The sequence below is a fragment of the Haliotis asinina genome, chromosome 4 (assembly GCF_037392515.1).
Source record: "Haliotis asinina isolate JCU_RB_2024 chromosome 4, JCU_Hal_asi_v2, whole genome shotgun sequence".
Lineage (NCBI taxonomy): Eukaryota > Metazoa > Mollusca > Gastropoda > Lepetellida > Haliotidae > Haliotis > Haliotis asinina.
In genome coordinates, this window is record NC_090283.1 from 30,804,777 (window position 1) to 30,829,205 (window position 24,429).

At 41.5% G+C, this 24,429-nt stretch overlaps 1 protein-coding gene across 2 annotated transcripts in view; it reads right to left on the bottom strand.

Moving 5' to 3' along the window:
* LOC137281491 (sodium leak channel NALCN-like) overlaps nt 1–24,429 on the bottom strand; it is a 54,436-nt gene that overhangs the window by 5,195 nt on the left and 24,812 nt on the right. For both annotated transcript variants that reach the window (XM_067812749.1, XM_067812747.1), the window contains 23 exons: nt 22,587–22,661; nt 22,047–22,120; nt 21,018–21,269; nt 20,590–20,703; nt 19,235–19,402; nt 17,973–18,152; nt 17,481–17,601; nt 16,148–16,279; nt 15,602–15,769; nt 15,281–15,385; nt 15,085–15,185; nt 12,984–13,104; nt 8,975–9,073; nt 8,541–8,634; nt 8,223–8,329; nt 6,914–6,985; nt 6,064–6,186; nt 5,679–5,747; nt 3,867–4,015; nt 3,342–3,435; nt 2,160–2,289; nt 1,880–1,995; nt 1,100–1,257 (listed from right to left, as the gene is read on the bottom strand). In XM_067812749.1, the coding sequence (XP_067668850.1) occupies nt 1,100–1,257; nt 1,880–1,995; nt 2,160–2,289; nt 3,342–3,435; nt 3,867–4,015; nt 5,679–5,747; nt 6,064–6,186; nt 6,914–6,985; nt 8,223–8,329; nt 8,541–8,634; nt 8,975–9,073; nt 12,984–13,104; nt 15,085–15,185; nt 15,281–15,385; nt 15,602–15,769; nt 16,148–16,279; nt 17,481–17,601; nt 17,973–18,152; nt 19,235–19,402; nt 20,590–20,703; nt 21,018–21,269; nt 22,047–22,120; nt 22,587–22,661 (2,822 nt within the window). The remainder of the gene's footprint in view (nt 1–1,099; nt 1,258–1,879; nt 1,996–2,159; nt 2,290–3,341; nt 3,436–3,866; nt 4,016–5,678; nt 5,748–6,063; nt 6,187–6,913; nt 6,986–8,222; nt 8,330–8,540; nt 8,635–8,974; nt 9,074–12,983; nt 13,105–15,084; nt 15,186–15,280; nt 15,386–15,601; nt 15,770–16,147; nt 16,280–17,480; nt 17,602–17,972; nt 18,153–19,234; nt 19,403–20,589; nt 20,704–21,017; nt 21,270–22,046; nt 22,121–22,586; nt 22,662–24,429) is intronic.

Below are 24,429 nucleotides of genomic sequence, written 5' to 3' on the forward strand. Positions count from 1 at the left end.
GGAGAGATTCCTGTGCTGCCAACTTTTGTTATACAACTATCTTCCAGAATATTCTACACCATGTTGAATCAGTCAATAGCTGTTCTCCAGACTCCTGGCAACACTAGACTGTAAAGTGTCAAGACTAAGCAGCACCCACTCAACTCCTTACATTACAGAGCAACACTTTTCTAAATCCCAAGCAGGAATTTCAAAGTAACATACTCATCCCTCGCCATAACGCGGGTCTTAAAGATCACATGTAATGTAAGACACAACTTTGCAGATTCCGATACCTTTCAGTATGCGCTTACCGAAACAAATCATCAAAAATGCCGATACAACTTATAAAGTTACGAGGTTGTGAGCAGTAGTCTAATCTTGGTTGTGTACACAAACAAGTAAATAATCTGCTTGTTACATAAAAAATTTGTTAATTGTGGTAAGCAGCTTCTTTCACTGAGAAAGCTCAGTGTCTGTTTTATTGACACCTATGACAGGTGACAGTGTCTACCCGTACTATAGCGTGGTGTGTTGCTTCACAGCAAACATTGTAAGTACTCGACTCGTGGTATGTCTTGTTGTTTGTAAGTTAGATCTTCGCTTATGACATTTTGCTGTTGGGATAATTATTATTGAGAAAACCCTGCATGTTTTAAGCATCTGAAAAATATAGATATGTATGATAAAGTTTAACACGGTCAGTTGTCATCCGCATCGAATTTCACTAGTTTAGATTATTTTCCTGACCATAACAGCGGATTTGTTGATGGGCTATTTTCAATTTCATGGAGGGGTGTGATCGCAGTTCAACTTTTTTATGGGAGCCACGGATTACCTCGCAGCTTAACCGAATCTGCGCTATTGCGAAGCACGTTATCGCAAGGGATGACTGTAATACAATTACAACAGTGTTTGAAAATACATTATTCCTAGTGTGGAGCATAAGAGTGAATATAGTTTTACACAGCTTTTAGCAATATTCCAGCAATATCATGGCATGGCTGGGGACACCAGAAATGGAATTCATATACTGTCAAAATGTGAGTAATCGAATCTTAATTTTTCAGTGTGACAAGCAAATGCTTTAACCATTTGGCTACCCCATATTATGACACACCTGAGGACATCGTGGAATGTAACATCACCCCCTTGGTGCAGCTTCTCAATCTCATAGCACATGTGCTTAAACAACAAACGGTCCTTCTCCAGATCCACTTCCAGGCGACCTCGCAGTAGGCGGAGCAAGTACTTGACACGCCGAGCTGGGATCACACCCTGAAACAAACAAAGTTTAGTACGTCCAGTTAACTACATCCAGAACAAGATTAGCACACCAAGAACATGATTAGTACAACTTATGCCAAATGGTTTGGTGTGTATGTAGAAAAGTGGAAGGCGAGTAATGAAAGGAGCACAACCACCAATTTTAGTCAAAGTCAAATTTGTTGCCATGGAAACACCAAAATATTTTAATCAGAATTCCAAAAGTACCAAAAGACACCAGTACACCACTAGATCAAGCTATGTGCCATGTTTGGTGAAGACATAGTAAAAAAGAGCACTAAAACAAATTTCAGTCTAAGTTAAATGTGCCACCATGGAAACACATAAAAACAATGAGTGAGTTTAGTTTTGCAATATTCCAGCTATATGGCAACAGTTTGTAATTAACCAAAATATCCAGAAAAAACAGTGCTCAACAACACGAGCACTGATCTTCACATCTGGGAACCGATGACACGTGTCAACCAAGTCGGCAAACCTGACCATGTGATCCTGTTAGTTGCCTCTTATGACAAGCATGGGTTACTGAAGGCCAATTCTAACCCAGACCTTCACGGGTCTCATATAAGAAGAAAAGAAAAATGTACTCGTCGAGTCAACAAAGTTACAACACCTTCCTATTGATGTCTACATAATTCCAAGTATTCTGGAACTGCCGAATGTCATTGTAGCTGAGCAGAGCGTCCTCCTCATTGGAGTAGAACAGGGAGAAGTTCTCCATGATGATAGCTGAATGCAACAAAGACCAGTAATCAGACAACGAACCAGTTGCAACAGAATTATGAATTTTAAATCTGGTTTCTTTTAATATATATCGTGTTGACACCTTTAACATTTGATCTGCAAGAGAAACTAACATTTGATCTGCAAGAGAAACTACAAAGTTTGCTGACCGACAAGCAAGTTGAGCACAATGTAGGTGATGATGACGTAGAAGGTGCAGAAGTAGATGAGCGATGCTGTGAAGTTGCCACAGTCTGTGTCCCAGTAGTTGGGGCCCCTGCTGCAGAATGGGGGACTGATCTGGAACAGTAGCTCAGGGGTAGGTCATTGTCGTACACTCACAACATCACATAGAGGTCATCTACAACCGTACACAAGCATAACTGAAGTGTGGCAAGGTACAATAATGACAATGACAGCTTCCCCGCATGTAAGATAATGTAAATCTTAATTCAAAACAACCTTCAAGGGATACTGAAAATTTAAATCACTGATTGTATATATTCCATACTCATCTCATGCTACATACGTTGTCTTTTTTTTCGACAGTGGAGTAGAAACTACCTTAAATGTTTTCAGCCTCTCAAAACAGTTCACCTGAACACACCCCTGCACCTGATACATGACATCAAGGGAAGCATCTGCAGAGCATGTGACCTGTCCCTGTTGATCATGTCACCACCAGCTACAGTCATTCTCTGTTCATGGATCTGTTTCTACTCGTAATCTGTAGTAGGATTGGTCAAGCACGTGAAGCAGAATATGTATATTACAAGTTATGGTTACAATTTCAAATATTAAACCTGCAGTCTACTGAGGGACAACAATCCTGAGAGGACAAGATAACAAGGAGGATGGCACAGACTCCTCATTCACTGTGCGTCAGTCATACATGCACTTGCAATGGGTTGCTTCATAAAACACCTTAGCGATTCTCAACACAAACTCTCAGGAAGTGAGCGGTATAGAGTTAAATGATTTCTCGTGATATAATTCATTGAAAGAACAAATAACTAACAGGAGTACTCTGGTCGACCAGTTCAGAGTTTGGTTAATCAACATGCTGTCTTGCAGAAGTAGAGCTAATCAGAGAGGCTGAAAACTGTGTTTCTAGTCTTTTCCACTTTCCACTAAAGAGTGAAAGTACATAACTTTCGATAGGATAACCTTAAATTTTAGACCTATTTTTATAGTAACTATGATACCTTGAGATAGACATGTGACAGCTGAAGTGTGTTGTACAACATTAACCTTATCTACAGGAAAGTAACTGATATTAAGAATAATGTATCATCTAAACCAGTGTCCGGCAATCCTTGTTGCTGCAGCAGCAGCATGAACAGCCCACTCACCATGCAGTCGTGCATGATCTTGTTCCAGTCCTCCCCGGTCACAATACGGAACAGGAGGATAACAGCACTTGATGCTGTCTCAAAGTTGGCATGTCTGAAACAATTCAGGTGAGAAGAAATGACCACAAGACATCACTTGCATCTTTTAACTGGAGCTGACCCCAAAGATTTGACCTTTCTCACTAATAACCCCGTCCATGACTCACAACTTCAGCTGAACGACAACCGACAATGAATATGCTTGACCAAACATCTACTACCATTGAATGAAGCCATCACTGAAATTGAAAACATCCATTAAATGATTGCGTAGTAACTGATGAACAAATTTGATGTGAGACTCTCCTCTCTCTCTCTTACCCCAAATTCAAAATACTATAATCACTGCACCTCTCCTTAAGACACGAAAGATGGTCCCTAAATCCAGCCAACAGATTTCCAGCTGAACAAAAATGTCTTCAGACTTGGGTATAAAAAGTCAGAATGCAAGTCTAGAACAAAGAGGGAGTACTTCCAATGTCCCACCTGCCAAGGTTGTAGCCGTACTTGACTGCCCCGAAGAGAAGAACCCCAGCATAGGCATAGAACAGCATGAGCAGAAACATTCCCATTATTATGAAGAAGCTTTTGAACACTGACATCACCACAGTCTGCATCAACATCTTCAGTGTCGCCTGCAACAACGGTGGAGGCAAGTAATCCATCATTGTCTAATTCATATTGGTCATCATCAGTAAGGAAGTAAAAGCTCTTAATGCATTCATGGAATGTCTACAGTCATTGTACAGGCCACTGCCATAGACAGTGTTTTAAAAGGTCAATGTATAGGGTACTCCAAGAACAGTGTATATGGTACTCATGTCATCAAGGTCAGTGTATATGGTTCTCACATATTGTCCACATACAGTGTATCGGGTACTCATGTATCATTCAAGGTCAGTGTATGTGGTACTAACATATCGTCCAGGGTCAGTGTATGTGGTACTCACATAACATCCAAGGTCAATGTATATGGTACTTGCATGTCATTCAAGGTCAACGGTACTTACATATTATTCAAGGTAAGTGTATGTGGTGCTCACATCATTCCAGGTCAGCGTATACAGTATTCACATGTTATCCACGGTCAATGTATAAGGTACAAGTTCACATATTATCCAAGGTCAGTGTATAGGGAACTCGCATGTCACACAAGGTCTATGTATAAGGTACAAGTTCACATATTATCCAAGGTCAGTGTATAGGGAACTCACATGTCACACAAGGTCTATGTATAAGGTACAAGTTCACATATTATCCAAGGTCAGTGTATAGGGAACTCGCATGTCACACAAGGTCTATGTATAAGGTACAAGTTCACATATTATCCAAGGTCAATGTATAGGGAACTCACATGTCACACAAGGTCTATGCATAAGGTACAAGTTCACATATTATCCAAGGTCAGTGTATAGGGAACTCGCATGTCACACAAGGTCAGTGTATAAGGAACTCACATGTCACACAAGGTCAGTGTATAGGGAACTCACATGTCACACAAGGTCTATGTATAAGGTACAAGTTCACATATTATCCAAGGTCAGTGTATAGGGAACTCGCATGTCACACAAGGTCTATGTATAAGGTACAAGTTCACATATTATCCAAGGTCAGTGTATAGGGAACTCACATGTCACACAAGGTCTATGCATAAGGTACAAGTTCACATATTATCCAAGGTCAGTGTATAGGGAACTCACATGTCACACAAGGTCAGTGTATAAGGAACTCACATGTCACACAAGGTCAGTGTATAGGGAACTCACATGTCACACAAGGTCAGTGTATAGGGAACTCACATGTCACACAAGGTCAGTGTATAGGGAACTCACATGTCACACAAGGTCTATGTATAAGGTACAAGTTCACATATTATCCAAGGTCAGTGTATAGGGAACTCACATGTCACACAAGGTCAGTGTATAAGGTACTCACATGTCACACAAGGTCAGTGTATAAGGTACTCACATGTCACACAAGGTCAGTGTATAAGGTACTCACATGTCACACAAGGTCAGTGTATAAGGTACTCACATGTCACACAAGGTCTATGTATAGGGAACTCACATGTCACACAAGGTCTATGTATAGGGAACTCACATGTCACACAAGGTCAGTGTATAGGGAACTCACATGTCACACAAGGTCAGTGTATAGGGAACTCACATGTCACACAAGGTCAGTGTATAGGGAATTCACATGTCACACAAGGTCAGTGTATAGGGAACTCACATGTCACACAAGGTCAGTGTATAGGGAATTCACATGTCACACAATGTCTATGTATAAGGTACTCACATGTTTTCCAGTGATGGTGAAGAATCGTAGCACAATCACCACATACCCGACAGTGTTGCTGTAGTCGTTCTGCACAAACAATTACATATGGTAGAAGTTGTCCACAACATATTTGTCTCAACCCACCTAACACAAAAAGGACAGTTTTCAGGAAACACTACATAAATGGAGTTGCAACAGTCCTCCTAGATGTCTCAAGGAAAGGCCTCTACACAGTTCTGCATGTACAAGAAGCGGCTGGAAAGTGTCATTATCATAAAATGAATGGATTGAGTTGGTTTGTAAATATGTTTCAACACACTGCCCCTTTCTGTCCAAACACTTCTGCCACTGCATCATACATATATTCTCTCATAGTTGTACGAAGTGTTCAGTTTGTACTCACAGCTTGTGGTATGAAGTGCATGACAATCCAGATGACCCCCAACAGTGTCACAAACATGTCGTAACGGTTACGCCGACTTGTCCAGTACCCACCAGGTGTCAGTGCTATCATTTTCATTATAACCTATTCAACAGATGAACACAATACAGTACCATACATCAGGCTGAGAAACTTGTTCCTAGGCAAAGTAATTTTCTTAACAGTACCTGTTGAATCATAGCATGTTTTACACTAGATTCATATGTAATGTGTGATACATAATATATAGTATACTAACATTTGTATAGCACTGATATCCCATTCAACTGCTCAAAGGTGATTTTTCCCTCAATCATTGGATGTCCATGAAACAATCTCAACTCCCCTTGCGTACAACTCTTGCAGCTATTATTAGGCACACAAAGTTAGCGTGGCTTTCCCGTCCATATGAGGCACCCATTTACAGCTGTGTGGATTGGAACACATAGTCACAGTAATCTGTCCAAGTGTACTGCATGCTGCTGTACTCGCAACCAGGTGTTTACACTTAATCATGTAGCCACCATCTGGTCATTTACCAACGTATTCATGGGTGCACAGGGTTGTGTACTGTACACTAGAGGTCTGCACACACAGCTGACTCAAAGGTTTTTACACCCAACGCAGGTGGGCTCGATCCTGGCACATTCAAGTTTGCTGCATTACTAGTGACTTAGACAGGTTGCCCACCATTTAAATGTTTGAAAAATATGTGCAAGGTTCACTTGCAAAATGTTATTCTGATATGACTAGTCAGTGTCTTCCCATGCAAGAAAAATTACTCAGCTAATTATCTGGTTCACAACAGTACTTGACAGGTTCCCATAATTACCTCTAAGACAAAGAGAATGGTGAAGGCTGTTGAGAAGCCTGCAAGGATGACTGTTTTCTGACTGTCCTTCCACTGTAAAGGAGAAACACTACACATCAAAAAACTGTTCCATAATTATTCACCTTTTCATCAAACAATAAAATCTTTAACTCTTTTGGGCATTGCATATAATTGTGGACCTCATTCCAGGTTCAGACAGTGCCCCTTTCTGCTAAGGTTACTCACAGGTTCACACAGTGCCCCTTCATGCTGAGGTTATTCATAGTTTCAAACAGTGCCCTTTTATGTTGAAATTACTAACAGGTTCAGTGAAAGCCGCTTTATGCTGAGGTTATTCATAGGTTCAGACAATGTCTCTTTATGCTGAGGTTACTCACAGGTTAAGAGAGTGCCCCTTTATGTTGAGTGGGTGAGTGAGTTTAGTTTTACGCAGCACTCAGCAATATTCCAGCTATATGGCAGCGGTCTGTAAATAATCGAGTCTGATCCAGACAATCCAGTGACCAACAACATGAGCGTCGATCTATGCAATTAGGAACTGATGACATGTGTCAAACAAGTCAGTGAGCCTGACCACCGTATCCCCTTAGTCACTCTTACGACAAGCATAGTCGCCTTTTACGGCAAGCATGGGTTGCTGAAGGCCTCTTCCATCCCGGGACCTTCACAGGTCTTTATGTTGAGGCTACTCATAGGTTCAGACACTGCCCCTTCATATTGATGTTACTCACAGGTCCAGACAGTGCCCCTTTATGATGAAGTTACTCACAGATGCAGACAGTGCCCCTTTGTGATGAAGTTACTCACAGGTGCAGACAGTGTCTCTTTATGCTAATGTTACTCTCGGGTTCAGACAGTACCCCTTTACACTGATGTTACTCTTAGCTTCAGACAGTACCCCTTTACGGTGATTTTACTGACAGGTTTGGACAGTGCCCCTTTATGATGAGGTTACTAACAGGTTCAGACAGTGCCACCTTTATGATGAGGTTATTCACAGGCTCAGATAGTGCCCCTTCATCATGAGGTTACTCACATGAGGTTACTCACAGGTTCAGACAGTGCCCCCTTGTGATGAGGTTACTTACAGGTTCAGACAGTACCCCTTTATGCTATTACTCACAGGTTCAGACAGAGCCCCCTTAAGATGATGTTACAGGTTCAGACAGTGCCCCCTTATGATGAGCTTACTCACAGGTTCAGACAGTGACCTTTTATGCAGATATTACTCATAGGTTCAGAGAGTGACCCTTTATGATGAGGTTACTCACAGGTTTAGACAGTAGCCCTTTAAGATAAGGTTACTCACAGGTTCAAAGAGCATACAGCAGTTGGAGAGCACCAGGAGCACCACAACCCTCTTGAAGATAATGTGCTGGGTGATGTCATACATCCAGGACCGGAACTCATTGCGATCTGAGTAGGAAAAATATGAAATGTATTCTCCTTTGACAAGTATAGTTTCCTTTTTTCTGAAGAAGCAAGGTTTCTCTGATCTTGTTGGGAGAAAGGAGAGTTTGATGTCGATGTAGGTGCAGCCAGGTTAGAGTGACCTGGTCTAGGGGATACATGCATCAAAGATAGACTGACCTGGTCTTGGGTTAATGTGCAGTAAGATTAGACTGACCTGGTCTGGGGGGTATGTGTAGCGGCTGTGCCAGCTTGATTCTGCCCTTCAGGTCCATCCATCTCCTCTGATCAACAGTCAGCAGCGCAGTGCCCTGGAAACAGTGGAACAAACTATTAAAGTCTACACGGATCCAAACCATATCATGACAGTCTGGTAAACTACAGACTGACATGGTAGGTTGTGCCAAAATTCCATTAGTAGTGAATTTTTTAAAATTTCCATTCATATATCTATTCTTTATCAGTTACCTGATGTTGGAAACCTGTAACTGAGTACCTGGATGTAGTGTTCACATTAAGAATTACTTAAGCTACTATCTATCACTTGTGCAAGTTTGAAATTTACTGATATGCCTGAAATTTATTCAGTAACTGACAAGTTGTCAGAAGTGAGAAGGAAAAAACAGTGTCAAACGGCCATGGTAATTATACCTTGTTTTCACTGTAGTTGGCTATGACAACACCAACAAACAGAGTCAGTCCAATCATGTAGCCAAGGAACACGAAGAAGTGGATGTAGATGGCCTCCATCTGTTGACAGAACAGCACATCAGCAAAAGGAACAATGACTAAAACTTCAGAAGAATTACATTGTAACAGACTATCATTGTCTTTTGCAACTAATTTAAGGGTAACACTATTTTTCAGGGCATTATTTGCAGAAGCCCGAGGTCTTTCATTAACTGCCCAACGAAGGAGGGCAGTTGAAACAACGGGCTTGATAATGGCCCGTCATCAAGCATTTTGCGGGCATTATCAAGTTACAGAGGGCCGCTAATTTCTCATAATGCGAGGTCGTTTTAATGATAATTCTATCCATTTTAGCTATAATATAAGGGTAACTGTATTTTTCAGGGCATTATCATTTGCATAAGCCCAAGGTCTTTCATTAACTGCCCGAGGAGGGCAGTTGAAAAGACCGAGAAAAGACCCTGAAAAATAGCGTTACCACTATTATAGCTAAAATGGAAGGAAATTTTAATAAAATAAGAATAAACAAAATGCCATCGCTTTAGAAGCATTTACTGCTAACAACAAACAACGGAGGTCACTGACACACATTTTACAAATATAGACATGTCATAGAACAACATGTTGACGTCACTATTGTTATGGATGGCACAGGCAGGAAAGTGCATAACGACACAGGTACATGTGACGAATGTGAGCCAGATATATCGTCAATAATGAGCTCAAGTTAAAATGAGCCATAGGTGATTGAACGTCAACAGTTGAGCTAGTCATGACGTCAGCTAACAACGGGCTTGATAATGGCCCGTCGTCAAGCATTTTGCAGGATTTATCAAGTTACAGTGGCTCACTCATGTGGGCGTTTCAATGATAATTCTATCCATTTTAGCTATAAACTGTCTTATTCTAAACAACAGTGGGCAGATACAGACCAGCCCTACCTTAAACGATAGTGGGCAAATACTGACCAACCCGACCCTAAACATTAGTGGGCAGAGACTGACCGACCGGACCCTTAACAGTAGTGGTTGGATACTGATTGGCCCTACCTCAAACAAAAGTGGGCAGATACTGACCGACCCTGCCTTAATAGTGGGCAGATATGAGAGGTGTCCCAAAAGTGGTCGGCCTCACCTGGACAATTATACAAATGCAACTGTTTTAATGTTTTATTTTTCTGCATATTATCTGTCAAGCTCAAGGAAATTGTTTTTGCCATGTTCCAACCTCACAATCCCTGTTTTGTTTGACTTTTTATCTTAGTACTCCCAAAAAACACAAAATCATCAGTAAGTCCTGACCAACTTCAGGAAACAAAATATGAAAGAAACATTTTGTATGTTTGAGATACACAGAAGTCCCTTAGAATCAAATGTAGATATTAAAGTGCATAAAGTGCATACTCCCTCATGATGTCCACTGACAAAGCTTGTTTTGGACACACTGCCTAACCCTGTTTTCAGATGATGCAATCAAAAGGGCCGAACCTATTCTAATGTTTTCCCTTCTTCATGCATGATGCCAAGGGTTCAAATGAAATACTGAATGGTCACACAAGTGTCAGCTAACTAGCTGCAAACAGTGCCAACTGGAATCTCTGGACAAAATGTCTTTGAAAGATTAAAATAGGGGTGTCCTTTAGAAACAGCCTCGTCTAAATGTAAATCAAGAAATCCAAATCTTTGAATGATGACTATGATGTGAAGTCATCCATACTATCCTGAACATACTCTATATTATCTGAGCAAATGCCATCATCCAAGAGGTACCAAATGACAGATTGTTTTTTTACTTTAGGCAATGTTTAAAGAAACACTACACCTCAATGTGTTGTGATGACAAATATCTTGTTAAGCATATTAACCGTACTTGTGAAATTCTGGGTATGCCTTAAATGTAATGTAAGCTTTTCCAACTTTGGACATCAAGAATACAGTGAGGTCGACCACTAGACAAAAGTGGGCAGACACTGTCGTCCTGCCTAGTCCAAAATTTAATTACCCCTATTCCCGCCTACCCCAAAGCCAGAAAATGTGGTGTTAAAAGGGATTAAAGCTCTCAGTTATGGCCTGTTTCTCTGATCCCTTGAGTGAGCGCTCACTAACTGTCATCCACTTCATAGTATAAAAGGAAACAGTCAAAATGCAAACACACAGGTGGACAACTTTTAGTCTACAGTGGCTTTCAGTGCAGTGCTAAGAATATGCATTAGGACACAGTGTACTAGTACTGAAGACGTACTGAAGTTTGTCTAGCTTCAGCTACATCACAGAACAATGCCTTACTCGTGACTTGCCAAACTCGTGAACAATATGAGGAATAGAAGCAGGGAAGAAGTGACTACAGTTTCAGCCTCTTATGGATAGGAGCTTGGACATGTCTGCAGCAGCAGATTTACCATTAGACAGACTAGGCGATGTGTTGGTTCCGACTTCAGAAGTAGCCGACATAGTTTGCAGACTATTTGACAGACCAGTAGGTTCAGAAGATAGTCCCTAGACATGGCACCACTTTGACATTCAGTTCTCTGTACCACAAACAGGTGGTACAGGTCAAGAATGAAATTTTACGCATCGTACTCCAGTCCACAGATGGACTAAAGTACACAAAGTGGAACATCTGCAGACTCAACTTCAGACTTTTAAGACCAGATATTGTTGTGGTGAAAATACCATTTCATCTTTGCCAATGCTGCTTCCTACTCAGTAAATGTTGATGCATAAAATATTGTTTAAAGGCAAGAAGTATAGGGTCTAAAGTGTAGGTTCAAGTAACAAACTGAAACAGACTATATCAATCTGTATAGAAGTTTGTGTTTATTTATTAGGACTAACCCCTGAGGCAGGCATGATCCTACTGGCTCTACCCTAAACAACAATGGCTGGATACTAGCTGACCCTATGCTAAACTGTAGTGGGGAGATACTGACTGGCGCTACCCTAAACAACAATGGCTGAATATTAGCTGACCCTATGCTGAACAATAGTGGGGAGATACTGACTGGCTCTACCCTAAACAACAATGGATGGATACTAGCTGACCTTGGGCTAAACAATAGTGGGGAGATACTGACTGGTGCTACCATAAACAACAATGGATGGATACTAACCAACCCTATGCTAAACAATAGTGGGGAGATACTGACTGGCTCTATCCTAAACAACAATGGTTGGATACTAACCGAGACTATGCTAAACAATAGTGGGGATATACTGACTGGCTCTACTCTAAACAACAGAGGTTGGATACTAACTGACACTATGCTAAACAATAGTGGGGAGATACTGAGATGCTTCACACTAAAAAATAGTGGGCAGATACTGACCAGCTCGTTCCTAAACAGTGGTTGGATAATGACTGGTCTCACCAGAAAAAAAAGTGGTCATATACTGACTGGCTGTATCCTAAACAATAACAGTTGGATACTTACAGGCTTCACACTAAAACATAGTGGGCAGATACTGACTGGCCTTATCCAAGACAATAATGGGCAGATATTGACTGACTGACCTGACCTGACTTGACCAGAATCAATAGTGGGCAAAAACCGATTGACCCGACCCTACACAATAATGGTCGCATACTGATGTCCCTATTCTTAATAATAGTGGTCAGATACTGACAGACTTCACCCCAAAAAAATGTGGGCAGATACTAACTTGCCCAATCCTAAACCCTGAACAGGTTCAAATCTGAACAAAAGTGGGAATATACTGACAGGCTGAACTCTGAACAAAAGTGGGAAGATACTGACAGGCTTCACCCTAAACAACAGTGGGCAGATACTGACAGGCTTAAATCTGAACAAAAGTGGGAAGATACTGACAGGCTGAACTATGAAAAAAAGTGGGAAGATACTGACAGGCTTAACCCTAAACAACAGTGGGCAGCTACTGACAGGCTTAAATCTGAACAAAGGTGGGAAGATACTGACAGGCTTAACCCTTAGCAATAGTGGGAAGATACTGACCGGCCCAACCCTGCTGATGATGACGTCCCTTATTTCCAGCCATCCCTCCAGAGACAGCACTTCAAACAGAGCCAGCATAGCATTGCCGATGTTATCAAAGTTGAAGTTGCGTGGGTTGGCCCTGGAAAAAAGAATACAATCTCAAAGGTTTGCAACTCATAGATATAATGTGGCAAGACATTCACTTTCTTCAGAGTTGGTATATTAAGGGTTTTTTCAAGGCCCAATCTACATTTTTCAAAGAATTTCAGACAGACATACAACAAAGAAGTAGTTCATTACACACAAGTTTGGTCAAATATGTGACCAACCAAAACAAATACCCCTTTGATACATTGCTGCACTGGGACAGTTCTGCTTTGCAATGAAGAATAACCAACACCCACTGTCATTCAAAGTGCTTCTATCATGCATTAGTTTCTTGTAAAATCATATCTTAAATTACGTTAAACATCACACATTTTCACTTGCCATATGGGTCTTTTCATGGCCATAACAAATTTAGAGCCATTTTAGGGTAAAATGTCCAAATTTCACGCTTTTTCCTTCGTAAACCTTGTTCTAAACACTGATTGTGATCACTGCAAGATTCTTCTCTTGGTGAATACAGGCATGTGTGAACTGTTTCCACTGGACAGATTATTGATGAATATAGACATGTGTAAACTGTTGCCATTGGTCACATTATTGGTGAAAATTGACATGTGTGAACTGTTACCACTGGACAGATTACTGCAATAATATAGACATGAGTAAAATAGGACCACCCTGGACGATAAGGCTCTAGACACAGCACTCTTCAAACCTTCCTGCTGGTACCGCAAAGTGGATGACACCTTCCTCGACCTTCACCCTGAGCAAGATCCTATTCAGCTTCTCTCCCTTCTCAACAAACAACATCCCCCGCATCAAATTCACCATTGAAACAGATCACAACAACCAACTACCTTTCCTCTAGGACCTTGTATCCTGCACCTCCTGCAACCAACTCAAGACCTCTGTGTACAGAAAACCTACCCATATGGATCAATACATCCCCTACAAGTCCAAACCATTCCCCCATAGTCAAGACCGGTGTCATCTCTACATTGACCAAAAGAGCCAAAAACATCTGCTCAACGCATCTACATGAGGAAATTGAACACCTGAGGAAAGTCTTTGTGGAACGTAACCACTACCCGCCTGAAATAGTCAACTGAACCACTGAAACCACACTGTCAATTCCTACCAAAAGACATAAACCAGAATCAGCCCCCATTGAAGAAATCCATTCCCTACTTTGGAAAAATATCGCATCAGATCAGCCAACCCCTGAAACAACAAGCTAACATTGACACAACCTTCTCGGCGTGCCCTAGCCTCAACAACCTCCTCCATGCTAACGGAAGAAAACAACCAACTGTCAACAACAACCCAAAATGTTTATTTATAAAATAAACTGTGACTGTGGACAAAGATACATTGGCGAAACATCATGACCCATCAAAACCAGAGTCAAAGAACATCGCACCTCTGTTACCAATTTGGACAGCAAATCAGCCATCTCTGACCAAAGAAAACCCTAATTATCAAATAGAGTGGTCTGACATCACCATCCTAGCCAACAACCAAACAGACTTCACCAAACTCAAGGTCACCGAAGCCATTCACATCAAATGCCAAAAGTCCACCATCAACCGTGACCAAGGATATTTCATTCCATCTGCTTATGACACACTCCTCTACCAAGCCCAATCTATTGTATAAACATCTCATCCTTCATTGTAACTCCTTTATTTGTACATGTCTGGCTTCCGCTCACTATCCTTTGTGTACTGACTGGCTTCTTCGGCATGCTGCTTCACCAATCATGGCATTATGTTGCTCTCTTTGTCAATTGTGTTTTCTTTGTATATCATATTAACTCATTGTTGTAGTTAGTATATATATACATGTCCTCCATTTTATGCATCACTCTTGCTTGACAACGGTACAAGAATCTGTATTGAAACGTCACACTCATGCATTAAAGAAGCTGTCATCCATAACAATTTTAACTTTTTGTACACAACTTTTAAAATGCCACTCAAACAAGTTAGACGTGTAAACTGTTTCCACTCACCAGACCCTGGGTACCAGAAATCCAGGACCCTCATTGTCCTTTCGATCAATCTTCATTTTTGTGATGTACACCTTGCTGAAGAACAGCCCAGTGCAGTTTTCCTGCAGCACAAAACATTCCCGTCAGGTACACTGTCTCCGGTTGTCAACTCTTACAAACCTTAGACCTGTTTAATAAAACAGAGAATAGTCCTCACCCTGGATCCGATGTTTGGGTCATTACAACGAGCTAGCCGGCCTCCAAGTAGATGTACGCCATACGTGGCAAACACAAACATGAGGACAATAAGCAGCACGGATACCTGGGAAATGAAAAGTCACATGGTTAGTTGATACTGAATAATAAAGATGCTCCCGAAACCTCTTTCCATAAAGAAGGAAGGGGACATTTGGTGGCATAGTAGGGCTACATGTTCTTAACGTTATGCAAAATTAGATCAGATTTGGTGAAATAGTAGGGCTAATTCGTCTGTATGAATGACCAGGAGCACCCTCTCCAGCATATGGATGCAACTTACCAGCAATATTTCCCTGAATCCTCGCACCAGCTCAAAGACAACCTTCCGCATGTGAGGCACTAAGCTGTAGATACGTAACGGCCGCAGACATCTAAGGATCATGAACACCTGGGCACCTGACATTGGAGGCACTTCATTTGGCATCCAGCACAGGAACACAACACTTATCTACAATAATACATACTGGTTGGTGTTAACCACACATGCACATAGGAGGCTGGCAAGCAATTCAACAGCAGCACCCGGTTTGGAAAGGAACAGCTGCCAGTATGAAATACCACTTATATGTGTGCATATGATGAATATATTGCAGAACAAGATATCACTCCTTTGTACAATAACACCTGGTAACCAATACTTGACATGAATAAAGATGATATATGTATGTTTCTATGTGATAAAGTACAGTGTATTGAGATTTTTAAATGTGAACTACATCACTGTCCCTTACGGCAGCCATATTTCCCCTTTCAGAAGTGTCTAAAAAATCACAAGGAACCATGAGGCTGCTCTGCCACAAAGGAAAGAGATACATCTGTCACTTACCCCGTACACAAAGAGATCCAGGATGCCACTAAAATCCCTCACAACAGCCTTGGGTGTAAACAGCAAGCCATTGGCCATAAGCTTGAGGCTCATCTCCAGACTCATGCACACAACAAAGGCATACTCCGCAATCTGCAGCAAGGACAATCACATTGGTTCAATCCACATGGCTTTGGCAACAATCACGCCTATTCAGTACAAATTTTCAATGTCCTGAACTTGTCTTACAGGCTTGGAGAATTGCCTGGTCTGACGAAATCACTTTCAATGCAATACCGTAGGTCTTGTGGACTACAACAAAGCTACATTTACTTCATTCTAAATGAAGTACCAGTATGCCACTTCCATTTTTAATCAGTTGAAGTTTTAATCAGTAAGTCTACAGTGAGCAGAATTAGCAAGGTTGAAACAAAAACTTCTGGTGCGACAAATCACATGGTACACACATAAACAATAAAACACACTGTCCTGTAATCACAAAGAGAATATACATTCTTCTGGTGTGACAAATCACATGGTACATACATAAACAATAAAACATGCTCTCCTGTATCACAGAGAGAATATACATTCTTCTGGTGAAATGACCCTCAATCTCAGTCATCTGCCTACAAGAAAATTCCATGTGACTAATATAACCTTAGAAACCCCAGCAGGATGACCTTCAATTTGTGATCAATATAACACCTTGGAAACAACAGCTGGATGACCTTTACATTGTGACCAATATAACACCTTAGAAACCCCAGCAGGATGACCTTCACCTCGTGACCAATATAACACCTTAGAAACCCCAGCAGGATGACCTTCACCTTATGATCAATACAAGCACCTTCCAAACTCCAGCAGGATGACCTTCACCTTGTGACCAGTATAACACCTTACACACCCAAGAAGGATGACCTTCACCTTGTGACAAATATGACACCATACAAACCTCAGCAGGATGACCTTCACTCTGTGACTAATGTAAGCACTGTACAAACCTCAGCAGGATGACCTTCACCTTATGATCCATATGATACCTTACAAACCCTAGCAGGATGACCTTCACCTTATGATCAATACGACACCTTACAAACCTCAGCAGGATGACCTTAACCTTGTGACCAATATAAGCACTGTACGAACCCCAGCCTGATGACCTTTGCCTAGGACCTTGACCACAATTATAGCCAAATAGAACCACATCACATCTGAGTAATACCACCACACAGGCTATAGTAGATATACATATGAAAACAAATCTGGTCATGACATCAAGATGTGCATTATTTCATAAAATCTGTATGAAACAAAACCTTTTAATGCTGTGCTGCATGTGAAATAATACCTTGAGTTTGTCATCATTCATAATACGCCTGTGTGGAGTCTCCAGCATCATGGAGGTGCAGGAAAGGATGGTGACGATGATCATTATCCAGTCCAAGTAGGTGACTAGACCCAGCAGTTTGCTGAAACACACAATTACACACGCATGGGCAACACTCAAAAACAACCACCTGACAAGTGTCAGTCTTTAAGTTGAAGCAACAGACCAACATATAGGCATGGGCAACACTGTAAAACACCCATCTGAAAAGTGTCAGCCTTAAAGCAACCGACAGACAAATAGGGTAAAACACCCATCTGACAAGTGTTAGCCTTCAAGGAACAGACAGACAAATGGGCATGGGCAACATAGCAAAACACCCACCTGAGGAGTGTCAGCCTTGAGGCAACACACAGACATGAAGGCATGGACACACTGTAAAACACCCATCTGACGAGTGACAGCCGTAAAGCAACAAAGACGGGAGGATAGATTGTATAATACTGAACTCACTGGAAACGCTTGTACTTGCTCTTGATTTCTTTGCCAGTGATGGGGTCACGTGACATGTATTTGTACTTGGCATTGACGATCAGCTGACAGATTTTCCTCAGTTTGCTCTCTCGGCCCACAAAGAACAGCGGAGTGTCAAAGTAAGGGTGGTTCTCACGCAGCTCTTCCTCCTGCTGGTTCCTGTCAGCAGAACACTCAGTCTTGTACACCACTACCATGACATAGGTTTGTACACCACTACCATCACACAGGCTTGTACACCACTACCATCATATAGGCTTGTAAACCACTACCATCACACAGGATTGTTCACCACTACCACACACAGGCTTGTACACCACTACCACACACAGGCTTGTACACCACTACCATCACATAGGCTTGTACACCACTACCATCACATAGGCTTGTACACCACTACCATCACACAGGCTTGTACACCACTACCACACACAGGCTTGTACACCACTACCATCACACTGGCTTGTACACTACTAATATCACACAGGCTTGTACACCACTACAATCACACTGGCTTGTACACTACTAATATCACACAGGCTTGTACACTACTACCACATACACACTGCCAGCACACAGGTGTGTACACACTGCCAACATACAGCTTTTTCACACTGCCAACACATGGTGTGTACACACTGCCAACAAATGGCTTGTACACATTGCCAGCACACCGTGGGTACATACTGTCAGCAAACAGGTGTGTACACATTGCGAACACACAGTTTGTATACACTGCCAAACACACAGGTATGCACACACTGCCAATACACTGGTGTGCCAACAGAGATGTGTTCACGTTTGCCAGCATACAGGTGTGTACACACTGTCAACACATCTGTGTGCTTGCTCATACACACTGCCAACGCACAGACTTCTACACCAATACAGCATGTACAGGTGCATACACACTGTCAAAACACAGCTTGTACACACTGCCAACACACAGGTGCATACATATTGTCAACACACATCTTGTACAGACTGTCAACACACATCTTGTACACACTACCTACACACAGACTTGTACACCAATACTGCATGTACAGGTGCATACACACTGGCAACACACAGGTGTGTACACACAGCAACACACAGGTGTGGAAACACTACTCACTCACAGGTGTGTACACACAGGCAACACATATACTGCACAGAAATATCTGGTTTGTCATGGAATGTTTGATGGTTCATGGTCTTAGTGTCATCAGTACATACTTCCTGCCATACAAGCCTCTCACCTCTTGATCTCTGCCTGTTGCTTCTTCTGCTGCCACACCTTTATATCAAAGTCATCTGTGCGGCGACCGGCGAGACTCCCAGCATGCATCATGTTTATGTCACCATTTTCCCGCAGAGTGCCATGTGGCCTAATACGCATGCTACTTGGGCGGGATCCACGCATACTCCTACAAACAGAAAATCAGGATCACATGTCCTTGATGCATAAGTGAGATGGTGAGGAACATTGAATGTTGTGTAATCATGGAATCTTCAACCTGACTGCCTGGCGAGACACAAAATATACACAATAGGCCTACCAAAGAAAACTCTCCCACTCTCCAGAAAAACACAGAAAATCCTACATTTATCTTTAAAATAGCAATATGAACATGACACCTTGCAAATGAAACAGTAAAAACAACAATGCCAGATCATCAAAACTGGATAAAAAATATGCAACTTCAACTCTGCACATGTGCACATGGAAGATGAGGTTTCAACTGCATGGTGCTATTTTCCAGCATGAACAAAAGTTACATTCCCTTCTTAAACTATTTGTGTTATTGGCCATTTATCATCATCATACTTGTGTGCACATTTGTTTTGTTTACATTCCATTCATACAAAATGATTGACAGGTAACTATTTTGACACATTCAATACTTTTTCAACTCAAGGTGGTTCATGGTTACTTGAACATTTGAAAGAAGCAAGGATTGTAATGTGCATGTGCAGTAGAGGTCAAAGTTTACTGATATATAAATGTTACAGTTTCATAATTTTTCATTGCTGCTTTTGTTGTATCAGTATTGAGGTATTATGTTAATGTTGCTTTTTCCATGATTAATTTGGACAATTCCACACTTTTCTGCTGAGTGGGAGTGCTTTCTTTGGTAGACCTGAGCAAGCAATGAAACAAAGTCAGCAAACCTTACACCTGTCCCCAACCAGGACTCCCAACCACACCTGAACAAAAGCTAATATTGGTTATTCTTTACAAAAATACAAGAATATGAGGTCCCAAAATATGAAAACAACCCAATGTATAGTTTTCAAAATTAAAACTTTTAAATAGCTGTAAAAAACAAAACAAAAAGAACAATCACAAGTAGCTCTTTAAACTTGGAATCTGAATACAATTCTGTCAACAGTTTTTAAGGTAGTAGCTAAACAAAAATGTCTTTGGACCGACCACATTTCTTGGAATAAGAATTCTTTGGACCGACCACATTTCTTGGAATAAGAATGTAGCTTTTCATGTTGAGTGTAACAATCCAGACCAACAAGACACAACAATGTAGAAGATCATGCAAGTGACAAAGTTGATCGTGTGATCCATTTCTTAGCAAAGCCTTCCTGAAGGATCCATTACCTGCGCTGGTCCATGCGAATCTGATGCTGTTGCCCCAGTAAGGACAGAGCCTTGCTTCCGGCTGCAATCAACTGAGCAGACCCTCCACTCTCCACCTTGTGCTGACTCGAATCTCTAGTGACACAACAGACACACACTTTAGCCAGTGGAACCTCACTTTACCTTGAATGGTATCCCTGATGATCATACACTTTAATCCCAGCCAAAGATAATATCATTACATACCCCAACTGACAAAGGTAAAGGCAGTTTTACTATGACAAGTCTCACCTGACAATGGTAAAGGTGGTCATACTATGACAAGTCAAATCTGACAATGGTAAAGGCAGTTTTACTATGATACGTCACCTGACAAAGGTAAAGGCAGTTTTACTATGGAAAGTCTCACCTGACAATGGTAAAGGTGGTTATACTATGACAAGTCTCACCTGACAATGGTAAAGATGCCACTTTTCTTTTCGACCACCCCTCCACTGCGTGTCTCGTGTGTTGGAGATTTGATGAGGTGGAGGTGAGCTGCCTTGAGGCATGAGGACACCTGGTGGTCATGGTCCTGGGTGTCCACCACCAGGTTTAAGCTGTTCTGATTTGTCTGGAACTGCCTCATGAAGCTTTCACGCACATCCGCGATGTCAAAGTCACTAGACATTTTGTGCACTCGCACCATCTGTGGATGATCTCTGAAAAGTAATCCTTTCCTGTTTTACCAGAAATTCACATCTTGCAATGTGATAAACTATTGCTTAAAATATATGTTCCTGTAATTCACAATCTGATCAGGAAAGAGGTATAAATTAATGTGTTGACCCCTTAGTGAATCACCAAAGTAGCAGTTCGAGGTATTACTGCTTGCATTCCCCTTCCATACTCAACAAACATATAAAAAGCAGTATCATCAGCTACATGATTTGGTACCAATAGCTGTTGTGGCACAGTGGCAATCACATTTACTGATATGCGACTGGAACTGACACAGTGTCACAACACAATCAGCTGAGCGTACTGTTCCTACAACACAATATCTCAAGAAATTATATAAACTATAAAGTGTATATGTATGTGGAAATCCACAGTGACAGTCAGCCTCAACGCTCAACCCAACTGTCAGGTTGTTTGATATGTAGGTGGGCTAGTCAATGTATTGACAAATGGTGAGTCTATTTCACATTGCACTCATCAGTATTTCAGCTATATGGTGGCAATCTGTACGTAATTGAGTCTGCATCTGACAAACTAGTTATCAACAAAATGAGCATCAATCTATGCTACTGTTATACGATGACATGTCAACCAAGTCAGCGATCCTGACCACCTGATCTCAAACAACATGGGTTACTTAAAATCAGTTGTAACGCTGATCTTCACATGTTACTTGGCAAATAGGATTTCATAACATCTTTCATGTACTCACACATTGTCAAGTTTTGTTGCACAATGAAGTGTTAAACATAACTTACGGGAATTTAGCGAACACTCGCAATCTCAGAGGAAGGAACTCCTGTGTCTCAGCACTCATCTCCCTGGCTTTTAACTGTCAACACAAAATCATGAGGCACATGTAGGATGAACAATCTCATTTGCCTGACCCTTAACTGTCAACACAAACTATGTGGAACAAGTAGGATGAACAATCTATCTGGCCTTCAACTGTGAACACAAAACCAACATTGAATCGGGACATATGTACGTATGTACAGACGCTGTTGAATACATAGTCCCTTGTTCTGTGTTGCGGCAGGGGACAATTAGGCCATTACATAGTCACTAGGCTTCCTTGTCTATCCAGGTTTCAAAGAGGGAGAGAGGGAAGTAGAGTGAGAGAGAGGGAGAGGAGACAGAAACAGAGATAGAGAGAGAATATATGAATAATTGAAGGAAAGTGGACCTTTCCTGCATATGTCCTGTGACAAACATTCCACAAAACACATAAAGTCACTAGAATATTCTCTTGCATTCACGAGTATGTAACCCGTATCTCACACGGAGCAAGTTCTGACCTGTTTCAGCTTCTTGATATCTTCATCCAACTCCAAGTTGTCAAGGATAACAGCCACAAACAAGCTGATGACAATCTGTGTACAGCAGTAGCATATTACAGCAACAGCAACAATACCAATGTGATGGCAGCAACATCAGCAGGCAGTCCTGCATTACTTTATACAGTTTTCATACTGAGAGTAAAAGCTTAACCTGTTGTCAGTCTTGTTCACTAGAAATATAAATTTATACATATCATTACAAATATATAGAGTTACCTTGGAAACAATCTGATATCATTGGAAGAGGGAGTTATACCAAAGTAATCACATAAAATCAGTCATAGAAGATAAACTACATTTGAAATAATCCATACAGCCAACTCTACAACAAATAGTTCAATGTGCAATATAAACATGACACCAAAGCAGAACATTACCACTGTACTATAGTGCATGTAGGACATCTAGTACATAAAGGTAAAACACACTGAAATAAACTGAATACAGAAACAATACATCAGTACCAGCAGAAGAGCTGAGCTATTCTGCAAGAAGTGTTAGCTTACAGTCATGTACTTTCAGCATGTTTACACTGGATTTCACACACTTAAGTATCAGATTTTCAAAGGGTTAGACAATCAAGACAAAGTGTCTATATCTCAAATCCAAACTCAAAACAAAAATGTCTCAAGAGGGTGAAAGTTGCTTTAACTGAAACTTAAGAGACATCCCTTCGTATATTGTATTATCCTTAGATGGCAATGGTTAATTTGTTCGTGATTAGTATTCAACATATGATGTAGGACATTTGCACGCCTTAAGGTTACCTTGTAGTCGCTAATATTTACTGTTTACCATACAGAGACTGCGGTGACACTAAGGTACAGAGTGATGCTAGGTGGCAGAGTAGCTGCTGAAAACAAACAGAACTGAAAAGAATACAAAGATATGTGTACAGACATCTAGAATACATGGATCCCCACCCTGCACGTCTCAAAGTCGGGCTTCTCCACCTGTCTCTGTTGTCACAGTAACTATATCAGTAATGGGCCATGCCCCTGTGTTCAGGCAAACCTCTGCTCCACACTGCAGTACGCACAAATATAGTGTGAACATTCCCTGCTTTATCGTTCGAGGATTGCCCCCAAATAGAACTCATAACAATGGGTCAAATCAATTTTTTCATCTTTATGTTTTCTATTTCACTGCACTCTCTAAATGGTATCCAGTCCGTTCTGCATGAAGCCGTCAGAGTTTCCTGAACACAGGGATGCTGAGTGGTGTCAGACAAATATCTGGGTGGCAGCCAGCACACCCACACATAGACTACTCTATACAAGATGGGACCACAGTAGCACCACCACAGGCACTCTGTAGCACCACTGGCACTCTGTAGCACCACAGGCACTCTGTAGCACCACCGGCACTCTGTAGCGCTCCCACAGGCACTCTGTAGAACCAGCACAAGCACTCTATGAAATCACCACAGATACTCTGTAGCACAACAGGCGCTCTATAGCCCTCCCACAGGTACTCTTTAGCACCACCACAGGCTCTGAAGCACTCTCACAGGCACTCTGTAGCACTCCCATAGGTACTCTGTAGTACCAACACAGGCGCTCTATAGTGCTCCCACAGGAACTCCTTAGCACCAACACAGGTGCTCTGTAGCACCAACACAAATGCTCTGTACCTCTCCCACATGCACTCTGTAGTACCAACACAGGTGCTCTGTAGTTCCACCAGACTTTAGTATGTTGCAACAGATCACTGTGTTTCATCACACTAACAGGTGCACAAACAAGTAGATGCAGTATATTGACAGATATTAGACTATCTACCACACGTTTGTTAGGGTAAT